We start from the raw sequence: 27,369 nt of genomic DNA, 5'->3' as shown, positions 1-27,369 counted from the left end.
AGTCACCAAGTTAAATGTAAACTCAGCATAGCTCACACACTTGGTTTGGGAGTGACCAGGACTTTGGCAGAAGCCAGAGTTACAGAGATCCTGATGTTTTTCCAAGTGTTTCATTAGGGTTTGGGGTTTGAAACGGGCCCAAGGCTGGTGTGGTGTGGGTTAACTGAACAAGGTTTGGAGATGTGTAATGTAGAGATGTTTGAGGGTCTTAAGCATTGTTTCAGTTGTGTGGTATGGTGGCATCCTTTCTCAAGTGTGTGTTTCTGATTAAATGGTGACACAGGGACTGGAATCAGTGAAGGAATTTACATTCGCACAGCAGTGCCAGATCACTCTCTCACTCAGAAATGCTGAGCTGTGCATGTGTTGAAATGAAGCCTGTAAACACACATTTGCACACTGCACACACTTTTGATTTCTATTTAATTAAGTTAGTTATAATTGCAATCAAATGATCCTATATAATGCAAATGGCCTCACAGGAACGTGATCTGGCTCTAGCAATGGAGCCTTGTGCACCACCACACAAATACGAACTGAAGAGACTGAAAAAATGAACTGAGACTCATCACTTGTTGCGAATGTGCTTTGAAGAGGAATCCTTTATCGCTAGTTGTTTTATCGTGTCACGTCTGGCACATGTCACTCTAAAATCCAACTTCTGGCAGTTTCAGAAGTGAATGAAGCAGAGCCGGCGCCAGCCGAGAACTGATGAGGGGGCGTCTGGAATACCGAGTGGGGGCGTTCACATTAACGCACGTCACCACTTTTTTGCCAGGGTCGATATTCTCCCCACCACTTTTTAAAACATCTTTGCGGCATGTACCAATTTGTACCAATACAAATAATAAAACATCTCCAGTTAACTAGCAGAGCATTCATTTTGTTCGTTTGTCAAATTAGAGTCATTATAGCGCTGAAATGTGTAGTTTTTTTAAATCAAGTGATCAAAGTGCTCGTTGCCGCTTCGATCAGTGAAATTTTAAAACACACTAAGGTCTATGGAAGCGGCAATAAATAATAATCCTTTCCATAACAATAAGACGACACGTTTTACATGTTGGATACACACTCTGTAAGTAGCTTTACATTTTGCTCTTTTCTTCTTCAGTTCACCGGCCACTTATGTATTTCATGATTAGTGGAGAAATTACGTGTTGTAAATCCAACAGATCTGATTCTCTGAACTGTGGCAGTGGCACAAACCACATGGCGCCGCCCATCGCACAAACAACAAAACACATCCACTTGCACATATTTGACAATCGGAATATCAGTGTTTCATGCTATAGCTAATACATTTGTGAATATTTTGAATAAAAAAGGAAAAATGACATAAAAGCAGATCATCATTCATTCAGCGCTGTGTTGCGGTTGCGCTCTGTCACGTGACAAGCAATGACGCGTCACCATGGAAACATTAAAGCGACAGGTTCTAAATAACGGTCGCCTTGAAAAACTCACGCTGGGTGGTCAGTTAGAATATTTTAAACTTACGAGTGAAAGGGCTAACTAAAATATAAATTTAGGTTAATATTCACGAAAATGTGAAAATGTAATTGGCAAAATGTGATTTTTAAATAGCATATTTTAACAGTAAAATCCCGTTTACATTCATGGTGATCTGAGGGGGCGGGAGAGTCCCGTTGAGGGGGCGTCGCCCCCTCACGCCCCCCCGTGGCGCCGGCCCTGGAATGAAGATATGTGTTGAGAATGTGTCCATAATGCAAAACATACTACCGTTTAAATTGACCATAGTCTTTTGCACTGTTACAAACAACATTTCAGATAAATGCTGTACTTTTTAACTTTTTATTAATCAAAGAATTATGAAAAAAATGTGTCATGGTATCCACAAAAATATTAAGCAGCACAACTGTGTTTAACATTGATAATAATAATAATAATAATAATAATAAGAAGAAGAAGAAGAAATGTTTTTTGAGCACTGACTCAGCATATTGGAATGATTTCTAAAGTTATTCGGTTATTTTAAATTTTAATATTCACAGTATTACTGTTTTTACTGTATTTTTGAACGAATAAATTCAGCCTTGGTGAGCATAAGAGACCTACCTTGTTTTAACGAAATTTTGAGGCAGAATTGCACACCTTTTCGTGGAGAAAGGAATGCATTGCGACATTGAAAGTCATTCTAACATGGCAGATGAAGCGAGGAAAACGTTAATTACTTTTAACTTTTTAAAAATTATCATTTTTACCTAATATTTGTGAGCTTTTTATGACTAGCTTGCTGTTAGCAACATGCTAATGTCAAATTCTATTTAAATAATCAAGTCTCTTGTACGCTTCATGTTAGTTTTGCACTTTCTGCCTATGTAGTGTGTCCAAAATCAATCACTTATGAGGTTATGAGGCTGCTTGGTGTTGACGGTTAGCAGTAAAGCAGGCAGCTCACTATGTTATGGAGCAGAGCTTCAGTTTATTTATCACAGAAGCAAAACCTGCATGTGAGAAACCTGGTGAGACTCAACGATTCGCTAATGTGGGATCTCTAGACAGATGTCTGGAGGTCTTTGTGGAAAGAATTGAAGTCGTTTTGGCCTTCATGTCGATGCATGTGCTATGTGTCTTCCTCACAGAGGAAATCAATGTGCCTGACTCTATCCTCCTCTGCCTTCTGCTTTTCTTTTCTCAGGAGTGACATTACCCATACACCCTTCAGCCTGTGCTTTTTCCACATCTCCACAAGAGGGAACCCCAAACACTGCTGAAGATCAACAGTAAGTCATGCCACATCTGAGGGAAATGGCCAACCAAAAATGTTTTTCTTCAGAGTTGTTGTGATTTTATCCTACAGGAGGCAGCCAATCACACATTCAGACAATCAGGGCCTGAATGCTACTGTAAATGTATACGTCCTGGTTACCTCTGCTACTCCGCTGACCGCTTTCGTCCATCGCACAGCCTTGGTCAAAACCCACCTGGATAAAACTAGTTATGCTATTGAGGTAAGGAAACATTTTCCTTTGAGTGAGAAAGCTGTAAAACAATTACAGTTTAAATAAAACAATATCTGCATGTCAATACTCAAATGAGCTTAGAAATCATTATTAGGTGCCTTTTGGCTATTTTGATAAGCATTTATATTTTTTAAATCAGATCAGATGAGATGTCTCTAGTCTTAATATTGCAGTTTGTATCCCTGTGCTGCAGTTTACTGATGATGAAGGCTTGGCCAAGCGTTTATTCCCCATGTGATGTTTATTAGGCCTCCACGCAGCTGTGAAACGCTGCTCTCATTGCTGTGTGTGTGTGTGTGTGTGTGTGTGTGTGTGTGTGTGTGTGTGTGTGTGTGTGTGTGTGTGTGTGTGTGTGTGTGTGTGTGTGTGTGTGTGTGTGTTTGTAATGCCAGATTCCTGAAGTGGCTTCAGTCAGAGTCTTGTAAACAGCTGGAGGGCATATTGAGATCTAATATGAGACAGATCATGTTTACTGAGTTTCAATGGTTGATAAAAGAGTCCTGACAAACAAGCTGATCACTATAAAGCCTTCATAAAGGTCTGCTCGTTCCCTTTTGGTCCTGTGTGTGTGTGTGTGTGTGTGTGTGTGTGTGTGTGTGTGTGTGTGTGTGTGTGTGTGTGTGTGTGTGTGTGTGTGTGTGTGTGTGTGTGTGTGTGTGTGTGTGTGTGCGTGTGTGTGTGTGTGTGTGTGTGTGTGTGCCGTGTGATATAGATCACAATCTAATGCAAAACTGTCTTAGACCGTTTGTGTGCAACAGTATGTCCTTGGGACAAAATCTCCCCTCAGTGTCATCTTCATTAAAAATAATGTTAGGGTTAGAGTAATGTCTATGGTAGCTCCTAATTAAGATGGTTTAGTACATATTTTGTGTGGTCTAGTAATGTTATTTCACAAGCATAAACAATTGTTCTTCTACTGCACTCTAACGGTACTGCTCTGTCATTACTCTTCAGCTGGGTTCATCAACTTCCTCTGTCTGTTGTGCTTCTGTGTACAGTGGAATGGTTTCTCTCATGTGATGATACTGTGTACAGATCACTCACAAAGTTAGCCTACCAAATATACATTTCATATTTTTACTGTTCACAAAGATGTTCTTGACAACACTGGAATTTATTTAAGTTAATATTAAAGGGATGGTTCACCCCAAAATGAAAATTGTCCTTATTTACTCACCCTCAAGTTGTTCCAAACCTGCACGAAGTTCTTTCTTCTGTTGAATATAAAGGAAGGTATTTTGTAGAATGTTGGTAAACAAACAGTTTCTGGTCCCCATTGTCTTCCATGGTATTTTTATTTATATACTATGGAAGTCAGTGAGGACAAGAATATTTGTTTACCCACATTCTTCAGAATCTTGAAATAAATATATCGCTTTGGAACAACTTGAATGTGAACCATCCCTTTAACTGCATAGGCTAAACACTATTCAAAATTATAATAAAAAAAATGACACAAGCTGAATAGGAAATGTTTATGACTTCTAAATAATTATTTTATAGCTATATAATTGGTTCACCCAGAAAAATGCATTTGTACTGTAAATATCCTTTATAACTCGATCTCCACTAGGTGGTGACACTAGGTGGTCCTAAAACTTGTGGACAGTTAACGTCTGTTTTACACGTGGGAGAGTTTTTGTCTTAGTTGCTGTGGCAGTATGCATGTCACTGTTAAATCAGTATTGATGAATAAATTGCAGTGTTCTGCTCAATTTGTTTAGAGAGACTGAACGAATGCTGAATGATGGAGTGATGAGATCTCTCTGTTATTGATGCTCTTCATCTTCGGGTTTATATACTGCGTCAGACCTCTCTCCCTCTCTCTCCCCCCTACTCTCTCTCTCTCTCTCTCTCTCTCTCTCTCTCTCTTTCAGTTACAGGTATTCTTTAGAGAAAGACTGGGTCTTTTGCTCTCTCATCAAGCCACCGATCACATGAATCATGTTATCAGCGACATCCTGAAAGCTGCTCTATTATCCACAAAAGAGAGCAGCTCTTCACCAAGGTCACAAACACACTTGTTATTTGTTATCATTGTTGAGGAAAGTTACTTTTAAAAGAAATTCATTAAGTAACTAATTGGATTACCTAGTTTATTTTTATGGAAGGTAATGTTGCGTTACTTTTGCATTCCTTTTTCTCATCTGGGGTGGGCGTGCTTGCTTGTTTTTAATAAACTAATAAATAATAATAAAATAATGATAAAAAGCCTCAGGTTGAAGGAAATGTAAATTCACACCTGTACAGTAGAGGGCGCAGCTCGAACAAACCTGGATTGCAGAACCATAGGACGAATACTAATGTTGACTTTATTTTAAAGTGTTAGCAAAATATTTAAACCTGATACATGTTTTTTTTTTTTTAATGCATGACTAAAACTGTGTTTGCCATTGATTTGATAATACTTTTTATTAATAATACTTTTGGCAATACTGTATAATGTATATATAATTTTATAATATATATGTTGATCAGCTCAATGTATAAAATTGTGGTTATTTATTTATTTTTTGTTCTTATAGGTGTAAGCTGTGTTTTCAGTTAATGACCTTCTCATTGCACTATGACGCTTCTCTTCGTCCAGTGGTGGTGAAGGTAAGGATGAACACCCATCCATGATCTCCCGTGCAAGCTCTCAATATGACCACTAGATGGCAACATATCAACACACACACTTTCTGTCTCAGCTTCAGACTGATCTACACTTTGATGGAATGAAGGACCCTCACTTTGACGGACAGATCGCCAAAGAGTATATGCTGGAGGATGTGCTGAAACTGCTTTTCCCAGTATGCAACAGTGAGCCCAGTTCACCTGTTAGCACGCAGGAAGAGACCCAAAAGGTAAAACGGACGTCCCTGTGTCCTTACGTTTTTAAACGCAAGTTAATTAATTAACACAGTTCTTTTTTTTTATGTGTCCTGACTCTTTTTGGAGAGGATGTAGGCACATGCAAAAATCGGCCAGTCAGATCTTAACATATTTGCCCCCATGAGGCAACTTGGTCCATGTAAAATAAAACCACCACTGAGTTTGTGTGATTTTAAACATATGTACATTTAAAAGGACATTTATGAAACATGAGTAGAACTAATTTTATGAACCCATTCTTGCAATAATCAATGTATTCAATGCAGTCCAAAATAATTTGTTCTGCTTGTGTTTCATGAATGAGGCCTATTTAATAAAAAGTGAATTAAAATGTCAAATAAGTAATTTCCCATGCCTTACAAACAGTCAATTTTTATTTATTTGGTTCAATTTCATTGTCTTCTTTGTTGCTTTGTAAAATAGTCATTTTTTCCCCATGCACATCAATAGTTTGTATCATTGTGGCCTAATTATTTGAACTCGTGCTGCAGTACGGTGACTGTGAGGGGCCAAACGGTCTGTGTCTGCCTCCAGATGAGATGCATTTACTGCGGCAGTTTAATCAGCACCTCAAAAGACCAGGACCCTTCCAGCTGGTAAAGACATACTTTTAAATATGCTCATATTAGCTATAGTATATAGGTTTTTTAATATGGACTAACAGGCATAAATTTAATTGAATTTGACATGCAAACATGCATCATGTTTGAAGGATCTTTCCATGTTAACTTATCGCATAATAAACCTGTTGTCCATTTTTGTCTGTTAAATAAATCAAGTGTGTGTGTGTTGGCAGCTGTACCCTATATCTCCTCCTCCTGATGATCTCCGCCATGATCTAATCCAAGGAGAGTCCCTCAGCGCACAGGATTATGGATGGAGACCAGCTCTCATGGCCCTGCTCCAAGAACTCAGCCTTTACTACATGAGAAGACATCGGACTGAAAGGTTACACACACACACCCACACACACACACACACACACACACACACACACACACACACACACACACACACACACACACACACACACACACACACACACACACACACACACACACACACACAAACACATACTTGCACATCATGACACATTTGCTGATTCCCTAGGTCATATCATCAAGCCTTATTCTTTCGCCAACGATGAGATGAGTTATGCTGCAGGCGTGCAAAAATTCTGCAAGGGTCCGGAGAACATTTCATACAAATTGTTTTCTATTCAATCATTCTTAGTGATGTCCTGTTTTAAGCCATTTATGTTTAAAGTATTTCTCACACAATATCTCCCAAACCTCCTGATGTCTTACTTTTATATAATCCTTTTTTTTTTTTTTTTTTTACTCTCGCACACCATCTGTCAAAGAAACTTGAGAAATTCCAAAGCCCTATTGAGTGAATTATTCTCTTTTAGTTCATATTATTATTATTTCTTGATGGCAAGAATACATTTGAAATGGTTTCCAATTAAATAAATACTGTCAAATACACTTTTGCATTTTCATAATAGCATAATTTCACATATTCTTTCATTTAAAAATGGTTAAAAAAAGCTCTGTTGTACAAAGTTGAGCATCTTACTACATTGAGGAATACTTGCAGCAAGGATCGTTATCTTGTCAATTCCTTCAAACAAATGAAGACACCTTTTCAAGCCAACACTGATTGTTTTTATATGTTAAAATGAGGAGGGGAAAGTCATAAAATGCTAGCTTTTGCTATTCCTGGAAAACAAACTGCTAATGTTTCATTCTTCCAATCACCTGCATTAATAAAGCATTTTAGAGCACTTGTTGAGTTTTCTACTTAATATCGCTGTACTTTCTATAATTCCAACAGCTTGGATGAGCCAAAGAGCCCAGAGGCATCAGATTCACTGTCAAGAAAAGGCAAGTACCATGTGGTAACATATTAACCTGACTATTAGAATAATAAATAAACATTTGTTTTTTTAAGCACCTACTGTTTTTACTGAATACATTTATCAATGTGATAACTGCAGTCAACCCGAAGTTGGCAAAACTAATTAGGTAAATACATTGGGTAATCAGTTACATCAATATTTTTAAGTTAAGAAATTCAAAGTTTAAGTAAGCAGAACTGGCAGATTTTTATTTTGTACTCGTACATTTTATTTGCTCTTTGAGTAAGCTAATTCTTACATTTAACTTATAATTATCAGGTCTCAACTTAAATATTTTTGGCCTTGTGGCTAGCTTTAACTATTATTCAGTGAATTCTAACTTTCTAATTGGTACCACAATGCTTTGATAGTATTAGCATGGCATAGCAATTGCTAGAGTACAGTGAATTAGAACAATTATCATATTTGTGTTCTCAAACTAAGCTCATGTTCCACTCGTCAACATGATGGTAACCCAAAAAAAAAAAAAACACATAACAGAAACTCTTCTAAATTAGCATAGCAAAGCAATAAACACTACTAAATGTCCCACTTAACATTAATCTTGCACAAAAAGCATTATATACCACTTAATTTTAGCATTTACTCACCCTTTCAAATGTCATGGCAAAGCATGCTGGGAAATAGAAATCCCAGCCCAGTTTCAGTCAAATGTAACTGTCTAAATTAAAAGAAACAATTAGTGTGTTAGTTTCGTGGACACAAAAGAACAAGAAAGTGCTAAATACTCATAAAAGTTAATTTGATGGAACTAATTTTGAAGTTTACCCTACTCAAAGCAATTAATTATTTTGACAATTATTTTTTACAGTGCGCTGGTAATCAGTATAAAACCATTAAATGCACCTTACTTCTGTTTTAAGGGAGGTGTGTTGATCCTCACCTGAGGCAGTTGTACACAGACCCTCCGATGGCCCTTATGCCGACGTTTAACGCATGGATGAAGGAATATCGAGCCGAGGTTCCATTTGATGTGATCAACATTCATATCCGGCCAGAACCAGTCAGCCCGCACTGTCACATTCACCTGGACGAACATCGTGGACCCAGGTAGACCAAACACTTATGGCATAATAACCACAAACTCAATGGCCAGATTGTAGAATTAATTATTGTGGCATTCAAATGTACATTTAAGAGATTCATTTGATGTGCATAAAATCACAGAAACTTTACTGTGTGGACTGTGCAGCCGTGCAGTCAGTGTTGTAAAACACAGCAGCTTGAGGTGGGAAACAATGAACAAAGGGTCTGCGGTACGGTAGTGCCGTCGCTGCTTTTTTCTTGGTAATCAGATCTAGCTTCTTATGTGTCAGCTCAAACTCACTTCGCCGTTTGATTGATTTATCAGATTAATTTCTGAATTTGCTTTCCCATGCATGGCGAGTCACACACACACACACACACACACACACACACACACACACACACACACACACACACACACACACACACACACACACACACACACACACACACACACACACACACACACACACACACACACACACACACACACACACACACATTTAAAATCCCTGATTACTGTCTACTGGACTCCATTACAGCCTGTAATGTCTAATTCCCATTAGAGGGGAAAAAAGCGCTTTTACACATTTAAAGCTGACCCTGACCCTGACCCAACATAATAATAAGAAGCTATTGAGCTTTTAATTGTTATTTAATAAGGAAATGTTTAATGATAATAATAAATAACACGGTCAACAAATAACATGGATATGAATGCTTTTTATAATGTTCATTAATGTATATTTTAATAATTATATTTATATCAACCTGACTTCATTAGATTATATCAATGAAAGTAAGTTTACTGGTTAGATTACATATATATAACTCCTTAATATAACAACTACAAGTTTCCACCTTTTACAGTGAAGCCTTTCGGAGAAAGACTCAATTGTAAGGTTATTAGTTTTACTCATAGAAAGCAAAGGGTTGATGGATCCGTCTGAAAGCAGGTTGGGCTGTCTCTTTTCTCAAGATTTTGTGAAAGCACAGACTTATTTGTCCACGAGTGAAGGGTCACCTGTTGACTGGGACCCAGTTTTAATCCACAGTAATCCTCCTCCCCTGTCACAGCAAGAGTAACCCCAAAAGCGAAGGGTGTGTGTGTGTTTGTGAGTGTGTGTGCGCATAAGTGTTCGGGTACACTGAGTTCCTCAGAACTTTCTTCTGTTTCCATCAGAATGGCAAACTATCCAGTTGGCCTGGGCAACAGCAGAATCAACATTCTGGTGATGGACGAATCAGAGGCTGAACCTGTCGTCATGACGATATACACTCTGCAAATATACCGCGAAAGCAGGCCCAGTCTGCCAATGTTTGATGAGTATGTGATGTGCAGCTTTGTGCAGGTACGCAGGACAAACACACACACTCTTACCGACTCCTGCCCTAAACTCAGCAGCAGACACTAATCTAAATACACACATCTGTCTAAGAGGAATTTGTCGGCTTACATTCCAACACTCAGAAAAAAGGTAAAAAAGCTGTCACTGGGGTGGTAACCTTTCAAAAGGTGCACCTTTGTTCCTTATTTACCCCTAAACGGTGCATATTAGTATCTTAAAGCTACATATTAGTTCCTAAATGGTACATACCGCCCCAGTGACAGATTTTATACCTTTTTTTAATTTTTTTTCAGTAGTCTTGAATCTTTAGAACTGGTTTTAAACCAAGAAACTCTCAATTTCAGGATGTTTGCTTCCATCTTGGATTCAGTCCGTCCAACACTCAAAGTCACTTTCTTTCTTGTGGATGTTCAGGTTTCAGTGCAAGCTGATAGCGCTGATCGTAGACTCAGAGTTATACTGCATCACAGCAGGTTTCTGTCACACAGTGTTGATTCATGCTTGTGTGTGTTTTGGGGGGGGGTGGGGGGGGATATTTATGTCTAAAATGAAATTAACACATTGATAAATTATTTAATCATTGCTATTTATATGCAACAATATTTACCTACATGTATTATTATTTTTTTTTTACCAAATTATTGTTAAATGTAAAAGCCCACACAGCAAAATCTATAAACATTTTGAGTGGGATGCAAATGAATCATTGAATGGATTTGAAGGGACCAACAATACAACATTATTTTTGTTACTGAATTAGATATGTTTTAAATATTATTCCAAGATGTATTTTAAATTTTCACTACTTCTCAATGATTTCTTTGTATGGCATGGATCAACGTGATGCAACAGAATGGGGTAAAAAAGCCAAATGAGTGAACAAGAAAAAGAGAGAGTGACAGTGTTCCGGACTCTGTGGATCTCTAGCTCATTATGAAAGTGTTTTATGGCTGTGTATAGTGATAATGAACTGATGACAGCATACTCCTTAGGGATTCCTGTTTGGTTGGAGCTTCAGTGAGCATCAACCACTTTCGGATTCAGGCATCATAAATTAAGCGTAAGTTACTGGGGCGTTCTCTGAAAAGATTCAGGACTTCAAAACTTACCAAGTGATGAGCTGTGAGTTTTCTTAATTGGTCAATCTCATTCTCTAGCTGTGTTTTTGTAAAATTAACATAGGAGATTAAACAAATTCCTATTGAACACCAGAGTCTTGATGTTAACATGCACAAAGCATGTTAATGTGTCTGGGCTGATGTGACTTGTGATCGGATCAGCCAAGAATAATATTATTGTCAGGTGTAAACTGAATTAAATATTTGGGATAGTTGTTACCAGTCAGACCAATTGGTAAGACTGTGTCCTGTGTTAGAGGATTTATTTTGTTCTCCGATCTTGCAATCTGAGGATTGCAACTGCTCCTTTCTTACATTTGACATTCCTTCATTTATCCCTTGATCCCTGGAGGGGAGAATGGGCTGGAAATCGAGCATTTTATCACGTTTCCCTTCAAAGACAAATCAAAAGGTTGTCTGAGGCTTTATTTACAGCGTGACAAACATATTCATAACTCTTCTCTTTGTGTGTCAGGGACACAATCCTAAAATCATAAGCAGCATCAGAATTTACTGACTAGCGTTCGCGGGGGTATATAAAGCAACATTCTGTTGATGGAGTAACCGAAAGATATCCATATGTGTCAAAAGATAATTCACCATGTGTACCTCATTAATACACACAGGACTTCCTGACCTCATCCAGCATATAAATACGACCAGTAAGCTTGATGAATTATCCACTGTTTTACATCCAGCTGGAAAAGTTTTGTTTGCAACACATCATCTCCTTTATTCTTTCACTTATTTAAGGGTGACATTGAGCATTACCCAACACCCCTGATGTCAATTTTGACAGTTTTAGGGAATTTATGTAATATAGTTTTCATTAAAATGAACAAAATGTGTTTATTTTTTTGTGTGTGTGTGTGTGTGTGTGTGTGTGTGTGTGTGTGTGTGTGTGTGTGTGTGTGTGTGTGTGTGTGTGTGTGTGTTTGTGTGTGTGTGTGTGTGTGTGTGTGTGTGTTTGTGTGTGTTTGTGTGTTTTCCTCCATTTTATAAGATTTAAGTTTAGAATTTATAAGATTTGACTATAGAAAATACAAACATTACCTTTTCTTCAATAAAACTTAATCATGTGGTTTTTAAAATATTTCAGACATTAGTTTCTGCAGCACAAATTAAAGACACACTTCACCCAAAACTAAAAATCGTTATTTACTTCCCTTGTCATTCCAAAACGATGACTTTCTTTCTTCAGAAAGGAACGTATTTTAATAATGTTTCAACTGTTTTTGTCTATGTCTCTCTCATCATTAGTCTAAACTGATATAAAGTAGATGATGACAGAGTTTCTTTTTCTTTTCTTTTTTTTGAGCCATCCTTTTAACTGCTGGTTGGCTCTAAAGCTAATTTTTAAATGAAAGTGGGTACCGTTTTCTGACTTTCAGGGAACGTTTTCCCCATCTCTGTGTTGACATATGGCTTGTGATTGAATGGGTTTTGACTAGGAAGCGTTTTTTTTCTGAGCAGAAGCCACGATGTGGTTTTATAATTCTGGAGCTGTTTCCCTGCATATGATGGGTGTTTTTCAAGCTTCGAGGTGACATTCAGACATAATGGAGAAGATTGGCTTGTTGGCGTGTGTTCTGTTGATTTACATTTTTATTTATGAACTTTTCAAATGTTGGCACAATCTAAAGTCAACTCTTTCGGTTTCTTTTTTTTTTTATTTGTATCTCACGCCAAGAAGACACATCGGGTGGTCTTGAGGGAAAACAATGCAAGAGATTTTAATTCTTTCCAACTGCATATGCGCATCTTTTTACACCACAATCCTTCTAAGGAGCAGTTCACACAAGCGTTATGGACAGCAGTGGAACAGAACGCATGAGTCTCTTTTTAACTTGACACGGCGTCATATAAACATGCCACGAGATGTTACACAACTGCAAAGACATTTGTATTCAGACACTCAGAGCGTGTCTTTGTCCTGCTTTAAGTGGATTACTGTGTAAAACATTAGTGCAGAAGGGACAGGGGAGGCAAGGTGGCAGCTCAAAGGAATCCTTTTGAAGCTACAGCATGTCGACATCCACGTCCACCATCTGCCCTCCCTCTCCTCTTCTCAACGCTCTCTCTGTTTGTCATTACAACCCTCATCATCCATCAAAGCTCTGCGGTGGCAAACAATCACCCTTTTTTTACTCTGATGCTAAAGCAAATAGCTTTGCATAGATTGGACTAGTAAAGGAAAATTTCACTCTAAAAAGGGAAATCATTTACTAATCCTCTTGTCTTTAAAACCCAAGCCCAAAGTCTTTTGTTGTTGTTGTCGTTGTTGTCGTTCATATAATGAAAGTCAATGGGGTTCAAAGTTTTTTGACTTCAAGATATCATCTTTTGTGTTCTGAAGAAGAAAGAAAGAGTCGTACAGGTTTGGAGCAATAATGGTGAGTAAATGATGCCACAATTTATTTTATTTTTCGGTGATCTATCCCATTAAATTGTTGACCCTATATTCCAAATTCTTCAGAATACTTGAAAATCCATTACAATGGATGACCTTTATGATGCATTTAAGGTGTTTTTGAAACCCTATTTGAATCATGAAACCCTCTGAAGATCCTTTCTCTGAAACATGAACCTTTGGTTTTTAGATATGGTGGATTGGTACTTCATTCTCTCCATTCTGAGGCAGTGAAAGTGAGTTTGTCTGTCTCGTTCCTTCGTCTGGTGTTGTCGTTAGTCAGCTGACCCCTGCTTTCTAAAGCTCACTCCAGCTGAGAAGTGTACAACAGTGTGTTTGGCACACTGGTGTGTGTATGGAGTCTTCTGGGTTTATGGAGTCGGTAATTAGGAGAAGGGACGTATTCTGTGTCACCCTGGCACTGTAAATATACAGATGAGGTCTTTTTAAAATAGTATGACCTTTTCAATGCTGTATGGCTTATAAAACCAATGAAGTGCTAAAGAATGTAATGGTCTGTTAGGAGTGGGATTCTTTCTGTAGGGAAACTGGCATGTGTTGGACAACTAATGAATGTGTTTTTTTAACCATGATTTGTCTGACTGCAACTTAAGGATGAAGAGAAAACCAGTAAAAATGTGTTTATAGTTTAAGTTTTCAGTAGGAATGCCGAGTATGTTCAATTACGAAATTATCAAAAAAGTAAACTTTTTAGCACATTAATCTGATTTACGTGTTAATGATTTAGGTTTGAACATACAATCATGTAGTTTAAATCTCTCTTGTCAGTATAAGAAGTTGAAATGAGATGTTCTTTATATGAATATTACCCGAATATTATGAATATTAGATATTTTACCTGTTTTTCCTTTTCCTTCAAAGGAGATACTGAATAAATTGTTTAATATATATTAACATATATATATATATATATATATATATATATATATATATATATATATATACACACACACATATATACACACACACATACACACACACACACACACACACGACAGTTCAATGGGTTTATTAACATCTTACTTGCCTAAAAATTTTAACAGCAGTGTAAATTGTATAATTATTATATAAATTAAACAGATTTTTTTTGTGTGCATAATTTTAAATTATATCCAAAATTCACAAAGAAATGTAATATTTACTTTAAAATAAGTTTACTTTTCTGCATGTTATCTGCCATATTCTCTAAATCTTGACTTTTGGGGGCATTTGGGGGGGAAAGACACTCTGGGAACTGAATTTTCAGTGTGTGAATGTTGCTTCAGTCCATTTAACTAACTCCCAAAAACCACCTGGACTCTTTTCCTCTACCAAGTGCTCTCTCATCTGTTCTCTTTTCATGTTTTTCTCTAATTTCTTCCCCCTTCACCTCAATGGGTCAGCGAGAGTACCATGATGGCCATAGCTGGATGTCTGTAAAATGGGCAGGGGGTTTGAGGACCACCAGCACCCCCTACCAAACACAAGCTCCATTCACCCTGCTGGGCTTTGAAGTCCTCTCAAGTGTCTCTAGCCACTGTATTGTAAGGCTAATGCAGAATGTTGCCTGATTGTTGGGGCAATTTGATTTTTAATTAGTTGAAGATGATACAGGCAGGATGGCAGGCATGCAAACAGTTATTACTCCCACCCACAATGGGTTCCATCAATGCATCGACTCCCATACACGCATCTTCCTCCTCAGGCTTCCTTTATTTCTGTGTGAACACCTGCTTTTTATCTTGTAGTGAAAACAAACACACCAAAGAGAATTATGAAGCACTATTGTAATTGGTGCCAATGAACATGAACAGACGTTTTATTCTCAAAACCCAAAGTAGCCATTGGTTAGTCTGTCTTTTTTTAGTCTGTCAGTTACTCTTTTCTCTTGTTGTTTTCTTTAGTTTTTGTAGAATCCTGCAGTAATTCCAAAGGATACGTAGCCTAGCGGTTAATGCATGTGTCCCAGGCGCGTTGAGCTGTAGATATGGTTCTCTCACCTTTTTTATCGTTCACTAGGGGAAAATATGTGAAAGTGTGAATACTTCAAAAAGCAGTTTTAAAAGTTTAAAACACAGGTTAGCACTTACACTACTAATAAAATGTGGTAACGTGTTTTCAGCTACCTTTGATCTAAGTGTGAGTCATTTTAAATCGCATTTGAACCAGAATTTAGCGCTGTCCACTTATAAACGGATCACCCGAAACTGATCTTAATACCAGCTGTAAAGAGACTCGAGGAACAGTTAATGAGGCATGGATGATTTCTAGGCTCCTTTGTAATGTAGTAGTTTTCTATTTGACCATCTTGTTTCTCACAGATTGTTTCTGACCGCCAGTTCACCTGCTAACGTGACGCTGCCCTCCTCACTTCAAAACTCAAAAGAAACTATACTCATTCCACATACCTTGCCCGGTCGGTATGGAGATATAGAGTAATGTGCTCATTTCTTTACATTGTCAGGAGCTCTTAATCCTGTTTGGAAGTACAGCAGCTTGGAGGATCCTCCATCGGGAGCCTCAATCCTATTTCGTAGAGACAACTGCCCCTGTTTGCCCAGAGAGAGCTATTGGCTTGCTTACCCGCAGTTTGTTCGCGCACATCTGGATTGGATAGCTCGCCACAGAGAGCGAATGACTTCATTGGCCTTATTAGTGCTGGACTGAGTTAGCTCCAGCCAGGGGAAATGCAAATTTGACACAGTTTGCCACATTCACACAATCTTAATAAGATACAGCTGTTTTCTTGCTGATCTGATTAGGGAAAGTCTTTTTCTATTTTGGTCTGAGCGTCACAAACAGCTGTTGGTCATATGCGACTTAATTCAAGTGATGATGTTTAACTTTTTATTTACCAAGCTAGGTATCTGCCAAGTACATTAAAATGACAAAGATATATTGATAACATTGTTGTTTTACTGTAGTGACAATAAATGTCCTTTGAACAAAACTCTTTTGGCTGAAACTTCTATGGTAAATGTTTTTAAGGGCTAAAATGTGTCCTGATTCATCAATACTCGTTATTCTAAAGAAAAAAAAAAGTTAGTTAAGTCCTATTTATATATTTTTATTTAATTGAATTTATTTTCATTGAATATCCTGTTTAACAATGAAATACATCACCTTTTTATTTCATTTCAAAAGCAAATTTTGTTACCATTTTATATCTAGTCATTCTCAGTCGTTTATTCATAAAGAAGGCTATTTATTATTATTTTTTATTTTATTTTATTTTTTATACTTGCAGAATCCTGAGCTGTGGGTGAGCTGTTAGTGTGCATTTGAAGGATTCTCACTAAATATCCTGTTTCACAAAAGTAAAAATGTCTTTCTAATCCTATACTCCTAGAACAAACTTGCTCTTATTTTGCTAATCCTTCATCCTTCAGTTTTTCTTCTGCATTATTGGTCTTGAGTTTCAATCAGGTGATGACAGAAGGGTTTGATTGGGATGACTGATGGAGGTGGATATATGGAGAGAGACAGGAGAGACCTCCTGAACCCACCCACACCTTTCATCTCTCTCTTTCCCTCTCACGCACTAAAACCTCTTCTTTTTTCACTCTCTCCAGCTCAGGCTCTCACAGTGGGTCTTGAGGCCTTTATTTGCCCCATCAGGATCCATGGTTGAATCTAAGCGATTATGTAGCAGTCCACATGCGCGCGTGATCGGGAGCTCTGCTTTTGAAGTCTGTCAAATCAGACCCACTCACACACGGATTAAGCTCTTACAGCACCGTCTGGGTCAGAGCGGGTAGCAGGACACTGAAAATGCATGCATGGTCTCCCACCAGTGCACTTCTCCAAAATGTTGGTGTTGTAATGTTTGCCGTGTGTTACTTTTTACTTCTGTGTGTGGGAGAGAAAAATAGCTGGATTTTGGGCCAGGGATAAATCAGAAAACAAGCCTACTCTCTCTTTGGTAATTTTACATCTGGTATCTGATCGCTGAGTCGGGGCGTTTTTAAATCAAGGTGAAAAGAAAGACTTTTTAACACTTGCATTGCCTGTTCTCCCCCCTTTTTGAGGGGAATTGACTTCATATGTCCACTTAAAATTGGTTAAAAGTCAATGCAAAAGTTGTTCAGTTAGTTCTGAAAAAAAACACAAAAACAACTCTATTAAAAAAATAAAGGTTCCAAAAGGCCAATGACAGAACCACCACTTTTGGGTTCCCCGACCTCTCAGGGAACCTTTTTTTCTTAATGTAAAGAACATTTTAATAATCTAAAGAACCTGTTTATACTACAAAGAAACTTTTGTGCAATGAACAGTTTTCATGAATGTGAAATATTTTTTTTATAGAACCTTCACTGCCAATAAAACCTTTATTTTTAAGTGTTTAGCATCAAATCTTTGCAGATGCCTCATGGATTTATGTTTTATTATCTAATGCTATGGCATTCAGACATGTTTAAGTGTAACTGAAGTGTCCAAATACAGTCTGAGCAGTAGAAGTCTGGTAACAGAAACAAGCAAGATGGGGAAACTGGTTTAGGGTCTGAGAAAGATTCCCCATGCATTCTACATTATAACAGAAATATGAACCCATGTGGTAACTTTTGGACCTGACTGCTGGTTTTCATTGAACATTTCTGTGGTCTGGCCATAGCCCACTTTTTGCTTTGTACCTAATCAGCTCACTTGTACCAGAGAATTGAGAAAATGTATCCGTTCTGTTCTTAATCAGTCCCTGTTAAAGAAGGGATCGAGCTAAAAGCTGTTTGCCGGTCTCACTCAGAAGCTGACTGCTTCCTGCTCTGCCTTGTGTTTTTGTGGTCCAGCGGCACAATTATTTCACCATAACAAACCGCTGGTGGTCTACTATTAGCGGTCAGGCTTCGCTATATGCTTCAGTCAGTTTGTGTGTTGACCGTACAGTCTTGATTATACAGTGTTGACCGTACATTGTTTTTTCATATTTTATTATATTGTTGTTGTTTTTTTTGTTTGCTAATTTTTTTGAAAGGAAATTGGTCTACACTTTGTTTTTAATAGTCCACTTTAGACATTCTACTATAAGTAACTTCACAACTACAGGTCAACTAACTGTCATTAATTTGCAAATACACGTTAACTTACTCATTGAATTTGTAGACAGGTTAGAGTTCGGGTTAGTAGAATCAGTTGACATGTAGTTGCAAAGTTACTTATAGTCTTTAGAATGTCTGTTGAGGGACCATCAATGTTAGGAGATAGTAAGCTGTCTAATATTCTAATGAGAGTTAGTTGATCTATAGTTGCAAAGTTACTTTTAGTTATTATAATTCTAAAAGAATTCTAAAATAATTATATCGAAATAAAGTGTTACCAAAAATCTATTCATTAAATTGAACAAAAGTGACAGTAAATGCATTTGTAATGTTACGAAAGATTTCTACTTCAAATAAATGCTGTTCTTTTGAACTTTGTATTCATCAAAAAATCCTCAAAAAAAGATAACTGTTTCTACAAAAAATTTAATCAACTGTTTTCAACATTTTTCTCGAGCAGCAAATCAGAAGGGTTTCTGAAGGATCAGGTGACACTGAAGACTGGAGTAATGATGCTGAAAATGTATATACAAAAAAAAGCATGGATGTATTCTATGAAAGTTCTGCGAATGAGACGAATGAGAATGCTGACAGATAGCTCAAGTATTACAGACCTTCTTGCCCCAGCCAGTAAAAGATAGATCTGCTTTGGCGGTGATTCATTCTGGCCAAAGTAAAGATGCAACATTTTTGACCTCAGTCCAATTTGTCTTCAAGGACTGGAAATTTACCGCTGTTAAATCTCACACTTACGTTCCTGAATAACTCAGGCCTGTTTTCATTCTTCAGCTCTCCTACTGAGAGACCGATCAGTGAAGTAAGAGCAGCTGTGAGTGTGTGTTTGTGTCCAACTGACTCTTTTTGTCTCTGCTTCTAACAGGACTGGAAGATCACTTGATTAAAGCCAAGCTGTGTGCTTTTGACTTTCTTTAATGCCCGTGTGTGCGTTCGGTGGGGAAACGAGGGCCATGAGTGTGTATCACAGGTGGTACTGGACTGTATCGTATTACAGAGGTAGTTAGTGTGTGTGTTCTGAAAAGATGAGACTGGCAGCTTTTACTTCTGCTCATTTCCTCACTGTAATTAGTAAATGCTTATCTGATGCCATGTTTAGCCTGGGAACGAGTAAAAGAAGGTACAAGAGAAACAGATGAGAAGGGAGACATGCAACAAACTCATAAACAGGGCAGACTGGGGCAATTGTAATGGACACAATTATAACACTACATTTCAGTAATATACATAGTAAGTGTCATGGCTTGGTGTAATTAGCAAGTAATTAATAAAAAATATTATTTTTATTCAGCTATTATTATTGCATATTAATAATAATAAGAAGAAAATATAAATATTTTTGTATTATTGTTAATGGTTTATAAATTTTATTAATAAAAATAACAGTAACAAAGAAATATAAATATACGATTTTTATAATATAAAATAAAACCGTTTATAAAAGGCAAAAATTATATTACACATGAATGTTTAATTAATGTTTAAGAAATACATTTTTGAGCTTTCTATTATATTCTATTATTTTATTCAATTTATATGTGTGTGTGTGTGTGTGCGTGCGTGTGTGTTTTGCCAAGTCCGTGGTCTTCCTGCAGAATTGGGAAACTTTTAGATTGTCGCCGCAAGTTGATTTAAAAAAAAAATCCACAAGTTAAAGGACGTACAAATTCGACTCAAACCCATGCTCTGGCTGGTAGCCAGTAGATTTGTATTAGTTGGAGTTTGTACAAGAAAAATGTACAAACTGCTTAATTTGCTCCAATCCCAAGACTCGTCATGCCAGTCAGTTATGACTGACACAATAAGGAAAGGAAGAGATACAGAATTTTACTGTCTTGTCATTGCATCCTTGTATTTTTAGATGATAGATCCCTATTTTGATTTCTCAGATCCTTTAATAGAGCTTGACTAGACCCCAGATTCCATCTGTCATCTTCCATTACAACTCAAATTTGTCAGAACCACAGCTGTCTAACACAACTTCAGTATGACTCAGAAAAAAAAAAACCCGGTGATGGCAGTGTTCGAACACGTGAACTCCAAACCATGTGAGCTTAGATCTGACCCCCCCCCCCCATAACAGATGATGCTATCAGAGGTCATGAACCCCTGAACCCTGTAAAGCATTTACAGTGAACATACCAAATAAGTATTCGGAAGATTGTTACAATATCAGTGATTAGATATACTGTATGTTTGTGTGTGTACTCATGTGGTTTGTATTAACAGTCCACTGATCTCATGTCAGATACTGTTAGCAGTGGCATTGGATCTTAAACCAATATGAAATGGATCACCAGAAATTCGCAGGAAAAGGCTATGGCTGTTTGCAAATGGAATACCAGTATATTACTCATTTTGTACTGTGCATTAGACCTAGTCTTTATATTACAAATAATTTTTGATTTGCTCTTAATTATTTTATATGCCTGTTATTTATTTATTTTCTAATTTTGTTTAAAAGTTTGGATGTATTAATTTTCACACAGACAAGTAATGTACCGCTGTATGAAAAAAATGTGCATACTCTGCTCTTTATAGCACAATACTAAAATAGTATGAGTACTGTTAGTAGTATAGTGTCATGCCACTATTCACTATTTTTATGAATTGAATGCAAAAAGAAGGACATGAGCAGGCTTACTTCTGTGGATCTGAGTAACTTCCTCCTGCCTTTTTATGTTTATCTGCTCAAGTGTGCGTGTTTGTTGCGTGTTTAGTGTAGTAGCTCTGCAGCTCTAATAGAGATCTACTGTATGAAAACAGAGAACAGATGTGGCGTAAAGCTCCTCTTCAGATAACCTGACCTTATAAGAGCAAGTCTATAACTTTTTTCCAAAACCATATATGAGCTTTTTGGCTTGGACCTGCTACAGATGATTGCATCCATGTGTTTGTTCGTGGATGTTGTGGAATTATGTATGGAGACAAAGAACCTCAGTACTGAGAAAGTTTGACAGACAATCATATACTATAAATATTACGTATATCAAATTGCTTCTTGATTCTGCTTAATGATTAAGTGACTTGGTCTGTTGTTGCCTCTCTGTTCATAAGAGACACATTTCAAGGAAACCATGCGATTTTATTTGATTTTTTTTTTCGTTTAGTTTTCATTTAGTGTCATGTAGTTTCATTTTGTTTCACATCTTACTGTATGTATTCAGGTTGATTCAGCTATATTAAATATTTAATTTAATTTTAATTTATATATAACTTATTTATTTGTTTGTTTGTTTTTTCTCCTCTTTTCTTATTTCTCCACCAGAATATTCTCCCTCGTAGTCTGTGATCTTTCACTTGCTAAATGTGAATACTAGAATTGAACTTTTGAAGTTACTCTAACTAAAACCTCTCTTTCGGTTCTCTTAGCCGATTAAAGGATTCGGTCAGAATACCTCTTTTATATTCTTTCAAGTAAAACTTTTTGATGCCTGCTGCATATGCTACTTCTGTTTTCACCACCCTAATTGAAAAGAAACCCAATAGCCTGCCTTATAGTGTGAGGGATTGTCTGACAGCATGACAGTTCTATATAGGATTACAATCCACAATCCACAGGATTACATTAAACACTCTCAGTAAAACCACTTCAGGCTTTTATAACAAAGGCCTTATTTCATTGAGCAGATGGGACATCTGTACGGCACTTCTCACAATGCACCCAGTTTAATTACACTTTCGTTTTTGCATTGATCCGTGTTGAAGAAAGCATGGCACAAATTCATCAGCTTATCTGCCACTTCTAAGTCTCTTTGTTGGTTGGACACTCACACTGACCTGTAATACAACATCTGTCCAATCAAGTTCTCATCTGACAAAACATTTTCAGGCCAAGAGAAGAAAGGGTTATATTTGAGAAGAGCCTTTAAATGTGGACTCAGTTATTTTGCTCTTATTAACGAAGTTTCACAAAAATAAATGTTTTTTAAAAATGCAATTAAATTCCTCGTCATTCTATGCTACTATTATCTAATGAATAAAATGGGCAAAAAAAGTTATTTAAAAATATCCCAAGTTGTTAGATAAACAGTTTAACTTTCTTTTATCACAACTTTCTTTTTTTCTGTCAAAGTTTCATTTTGATTGTCTATTGCTTTACTTTCATGCAATATAGAGTGAGACTTGATCCCTATGGAATGGTTTTACATGTTTGATCCTCTACAGAAAGCTGCTAATCTCCTGCTTGTAAATTTGTATGTCTTTTAGTGCATTACAGCTGAGGGCTTTGTCTCCAATGGCTGCTTATTAAAACAGCCCTCTTAAGTATGTGTCTTTCCTCTCAAAGGACTTAAGACTCTCACTTGAAACAAACTTTTAATGATAGAAGCTAAGCAGAGAGTTCTTTTGGAATTTGAAAGCTGGTAGTAAGGCAGAGACTTGACCGTGTTGGTCGCTGAGAGTAGGATCTGATGTACGGCAATAATCCTGGCTTTTCTATCAGCGCGGGTTATTCACTTTGATCAGCAGAGATTACATTGCCGTTCCTGTTGGTCTCTGCACTTTACCAACAACACGAAAGGTTCAGTAAAGCTTTCAAGCTTAAATGTTCGCACACACCCTAAAACATGTAAAAATTATAGCAATACCACTTACATACCTAAATTTGAAGTATAATTCATATCTGTAACATAAATGGTGCACACAAATTTTAATTCGAAGAGTTAGGAGTCTCTAAGTATGAAATATCACCAAAGAGTTTCACAGAACCTGTAAAATGACTTAAGAGAATTAATAAATACTGTCAAATTCCCTTTCATCAACTTTAAATTGTTCTCATTTTTTATTCGACTCCCCAGTTCCTCATGTTCCTCTCATTCATACTGGTTTTTTGAAATCCTCATTAACCAGATGCTCTTGATTCATTATTCTCTGGTGATATGAAGGCTGAAGGATGCATTATCTGAAAGCCAAGCTCTGATCTCAAGTTCATCCACTGACTCCCCTGCTAAACCATCACTGTAAAAACCTGAGAGTACCTGACCTTGGAAGAAACTCTTTATTCCATCATTTTCTTCTCCAGGGAATGGAAAAATGACAGATGATAGAGATAAAATGAAGGGTTTTTGTTCTTTCATGTTTTTTTGCCCTCAGAATGTGAATTAATTACACGCATTTTCCTTTCCGGAGGGATGCTAACTTTTCACCGGCTCTGATGCATAAAGCGCTACATGGTTTCCGCCAGGCTCGGATGAGCCTTCTGATTTATGCTGGGCTGCCTAGAATCAAAAGCCCGCTCGTGTTTGCACGCACACACTGTGTGCAGGTACGAACAAGAAAATCCCTGTTAAGTTGTCTTGTGGCACTTTGTCGAGAACAGCGGCAGGAACTTGGGGAATGTTACGTGGCCTCGAGAAGCCCCTGTGCAAAGTGTGAAGGAAGGGGGCAAGCAAAAGAGTCAATGGAGAGCCGGTCTTCTGAAGTGGAGCCAGACCCGATGGCTCCCGTGAGGGACTTCAGGGGTCGGCGGATCAGGCTTACTGCTGTCATTTAGCCTGTTTGGTTTGTTCGACCCTTGACCCATAACAAGGGGCAAGGCCGCAGGGCAGGCGTCAGGCGGCGCGCCTGCTTTAATTTGTCCATGAGGAACCTTGTGTATGTAGACACATGAAATCAAAGGGTGGAGAAAGCTATGGAAACTTCAAAACAACTCAATCTTTATCCATCAAAGGGCGATTTTATTGTCTTGAGTGCTTACATTTTTAACACAGGAGTGCAACCAGTATCTCAGAATATCTTTCCAGACTCAAAACTCACCTGTGTCTCTTTCTTTTTCCACTGTATTTCTGCAGGACTGTGGCCTGGTGGTCAGACCAGATCAGCTCTGCGGTTTGGAGCCCATTCCAGGGTCGAGATCTTCAGGAGAGGCCCAGGTCTTGCTTCGGCCTTGCCTCTCAGGAGATGAACCTGGTAGGTTTCTTCCAGGTTTTGATCATGGGCTTGTAGTAAAGTATCTGAAATTTGAATCAGAAACTTGCTGTAAGATTTACAGTCCTGTTTTTTATGTACAAGGTAGTAACTCAAAAAGTCATACCGGTCGCAGATTGTCTGTTTTGTGGACAGATGATTAATTTTCCACCTATTTTTCTTCTGAATGACAGCGTTGGCCCTAAAACCACATTTCAGTTGCAAAGTAGTTAATCGTGTGTTTGGCTATATTAGCATGAGATTCACGGTTTATTAGCTGCTCCAATAGAGGATGGGAAAGGTTTGCTAGTGAACTCAGAGTTCGGTAATTTATGTCTGCTTTTACAGTGTGATAATATACTGATTTGTTGCTTTAGTTGAATCCTTACTCAATTATAAGGTTAGGGTCTCAGTGCTGACTTTATGGGGGAAAGAATAATTTCATACAGGTTTTTTGAGTGAGCTGTCCTTCTGCAGGTTCCGCTGCAGTGAGTGTATGTTCAGCTGCTAGGCCTTTTAGATGTAAAGCCACCAGGTTAGAGTTCAGAGGAGGTTTTCAGTCAGTGCTATAAAAGTATAAAGACCGTCCTCAGCAGGGTAGTGCATCAAAGACAGCGGGGAACTACTTTAACTAACTGTTCGATGTGGAGTTATAAACTTTGTTTGTGTGTGAGAACCCATCTTATTACATTTCCTTCTGATACTCGAAAATCTGAAACGTTAAAGTTTTCAAAAACCTATCTGTGTCTGAAATTAATTTGCACACTGAAATTAAATCTTATCAAATGCACAACAAAACCTGAATGCAACCTTGATCTCCAAATAAATGACAATGAAATTATGCGAGCTAAATACATTTTATGGATAAAAGGTCCATTGAAAAAGAGCAATTGCAAAGAAAAATATGTGATTTATATAACCGGCACAATGAAGTAATCATGTCTATCTGCAAAGTTTCCCACCTGATTCAGCATTTTATGGTCAACTTTTGATATACAGCTGTGGAAGACTTTAAAACTTCACAGAGATTCACTCCACTGTGAATCACATGTGAACACTGTAATTTGAGTAGATGTTTTCATAGAAATTTAGTATGGTGCACTATAAAGAATATTTTACCTCTCTGTCAGGTCGTTGGGTCGTCCCTTGCCTGAGCTGCTCCGATAACAGGACTTGTGATTGGAGAGAGGTTGCCTGGCAACCAGACAGATGTTATCACCCCTTGCTGGACCAACCTCAGTTGCAAACCTGCATGATAGACCGGAAGGTGAGGAACCAGGAACCAAAAACTGTGTGTGTGTGTGTGTGTGTGTGTGTGTGTGTGTGTGTGTGTGTGTGTGTGTGTGTGTGTGTGTGTGTGTGTGTGTGTGTGTGTGTGTGTGTGTGTGTGTGTGTGAAAGAAATCTCTTATTTTCTCCAATGCTACATTTATTTGATCATAATACAGTAATATTGTGAAATATTTTCACAATTTAAAATAACTTTTTTCTGATTTAATATACTTGAAAATATAATGTATTTCTGTGATGGCAACGCTGAATTTTCAGCATCATTACTCCAGTCTTCAGTGTCACATGATCCTTCAGAAATCATTTTAATATGCTGATTTGCTGCTCAATAAACATTTGTTATTATTAACAATGTTGAAAAGTAATATTTCTAAAACCATGATACATATTCTTTTTTCAGGATCCTTTTTCAGGACAAAAACAAGTTTAAATGAACAGAATTTATTTGAAATAGAAATATTTTGTAACATTATAAATGTATTTACAGTCATTTTTATAATTTAACAATTTCTTTAAAAGAAAAAATCTTACTGAACCCAAACTTTGAACGGTAAATATAAAGGCGCATTCACACCAAAGATGATAACTATAAAGATAACGATAAAGATATAGTTCTCTAATATCGTTCTCAATATTAAAGAACAGCTCAGAGTTCACACCACAGCTTATAACGATAACACCACAAATAAACAATATTGTTGGAATCACTTTTAGAACGATTGTATCTAGCTGAAGAACGATAAAAACTTTGACAGCCAATCAGAATCCATCCTGCTATAACGAGCTCAAGCTTTTAAAGTGGCAGACAAGCATGCGCTTAGAATAAACAGAATGGTATCGTCTGCTGGTATGGATGCTAATGTAGTTATAGTTATTGTTATAGTTATCGTTGTTTGTGTAAACGGGACAACATTTTAATGACTCGTTAGTGGAAACTATTATAAAGTGTTTCCAGTACTTAGTTTAAATCAACTGTTTGAAACTGCTCTCTTACCTGCAGTTGATGTTAAAATACATTTCACTGGTTCTTCTGCAGCTGACAGCTTTGCCATATGCGTGTATATACAGTACAGAACTGAAGAATACATTAATGTGGAAGGCAGACAGCTCAAATAGCATTGAAGTTCCATTTGGCAGAGAGCAGCTGTTTATCAGAGACTAACAGCAGGTGCTGAGCTCACATCAGCCACATGATTCAATTACACTGCTGCTTTTAAATATGTGCATGTGAGTATGCTGTACATTCCTCGAAAAGAAGAGAGGAAAGGATTCTGGGAAAGAAAACCATACTCTCTTGTGTTTGCAGCTACGTTTTATTTTTATTTTATTTTTTAACTTTATGTGATCTGCACACCTCCTGTGTTTTGGGTTGTTTTTAAATGATTGCCTAAAGCCCAGCAGGGGTTTTCGGAGCCGTGTGCCAAACCTACAGTCTGTTCCCAC

The 27,369-nt window shown here is 37.4% G+C and overlaps 1 protein-coding gene across 3 annotated transcripts in view; it reads left to right on the top strand.

The window, feature by feature from the left end:
* The window catches only part of cped1 (cadherin-like and PC-esterase domain containing 1), a 52,508-nt gene that overhangs the window by 13,925 nt on the left and 11,214 nt on the right, over nt 1-27,369 (top strand). For 2 of the 3 annotated variants that reach the window (XM_077234673.1, XM_077234671.1), the window contains 12 exons: nt 2,660-2,744; nt 2,822-2,972; nt 4,862-4,992; nt 5,510-5,582; nt 5,675-5,830; nt 6,350-6,454; nt 6,655-6,806; nt 7,695-7,744; nt 8,643-8,829; nt 9,989-10,157; nt 24,523-24,640; nt 25,768-25,904. In XM_077234673.1, coding sequence (XP_077090788.1) covers nt 2,660-2,744; nt 2,822-2,972; nt 4,862-4,992; nt 5,510-5,582; nt 5,675-5,830; nt 6,350-6,454; nt 6,655-6,806; nt 7,695-7,744; nt 8,643-8,829; nt 9,989-10,157; nt 24,523-24,640; nt 25,768-25,904 — 1,514 coding nt within the window. Of the gene's footprint in view, nt 1-2,659; nt 2,745-2,821; nt 2,973-4,861; nt 4,993-5,509; nt 5,583-5,674; nt 5,831-6,349; nt 6,455-6,654; nt 6,807-7,694; nt 7,749-8,642; nt 8,830-9,988; nt 10,158-24,522; nt 24,641-25,767; nt 25,905-27,369 lie in introns of all 3 variants that reach the window. The other variant, XM_077234672.1, reaches the window with a different exon arrangement.

This window comes from Siphateles boraxobius, unplaced genomic scaffold (genome assembly GCF_051911475.1).
Source record: "Siphateles boraxobius isolate OS27281-9 unplaced genomic scaffold, OSU_SipBor_1 19, whole genome shotgun sequence".
In the NCBI taxonomy this organism is placed as follows: domain Eukaryota; kingdom Metazoa; phylum Chordata; class Actinopteri; order Cypriniformes; family Leuciscidae; genus Siphateles; species Siphateles boraxobius.
The sequence above is the reverse complement of the archived record's forward strand: the minus strand, read 5'-3'. Positions and strand labels throughout refer to the sequence as shown.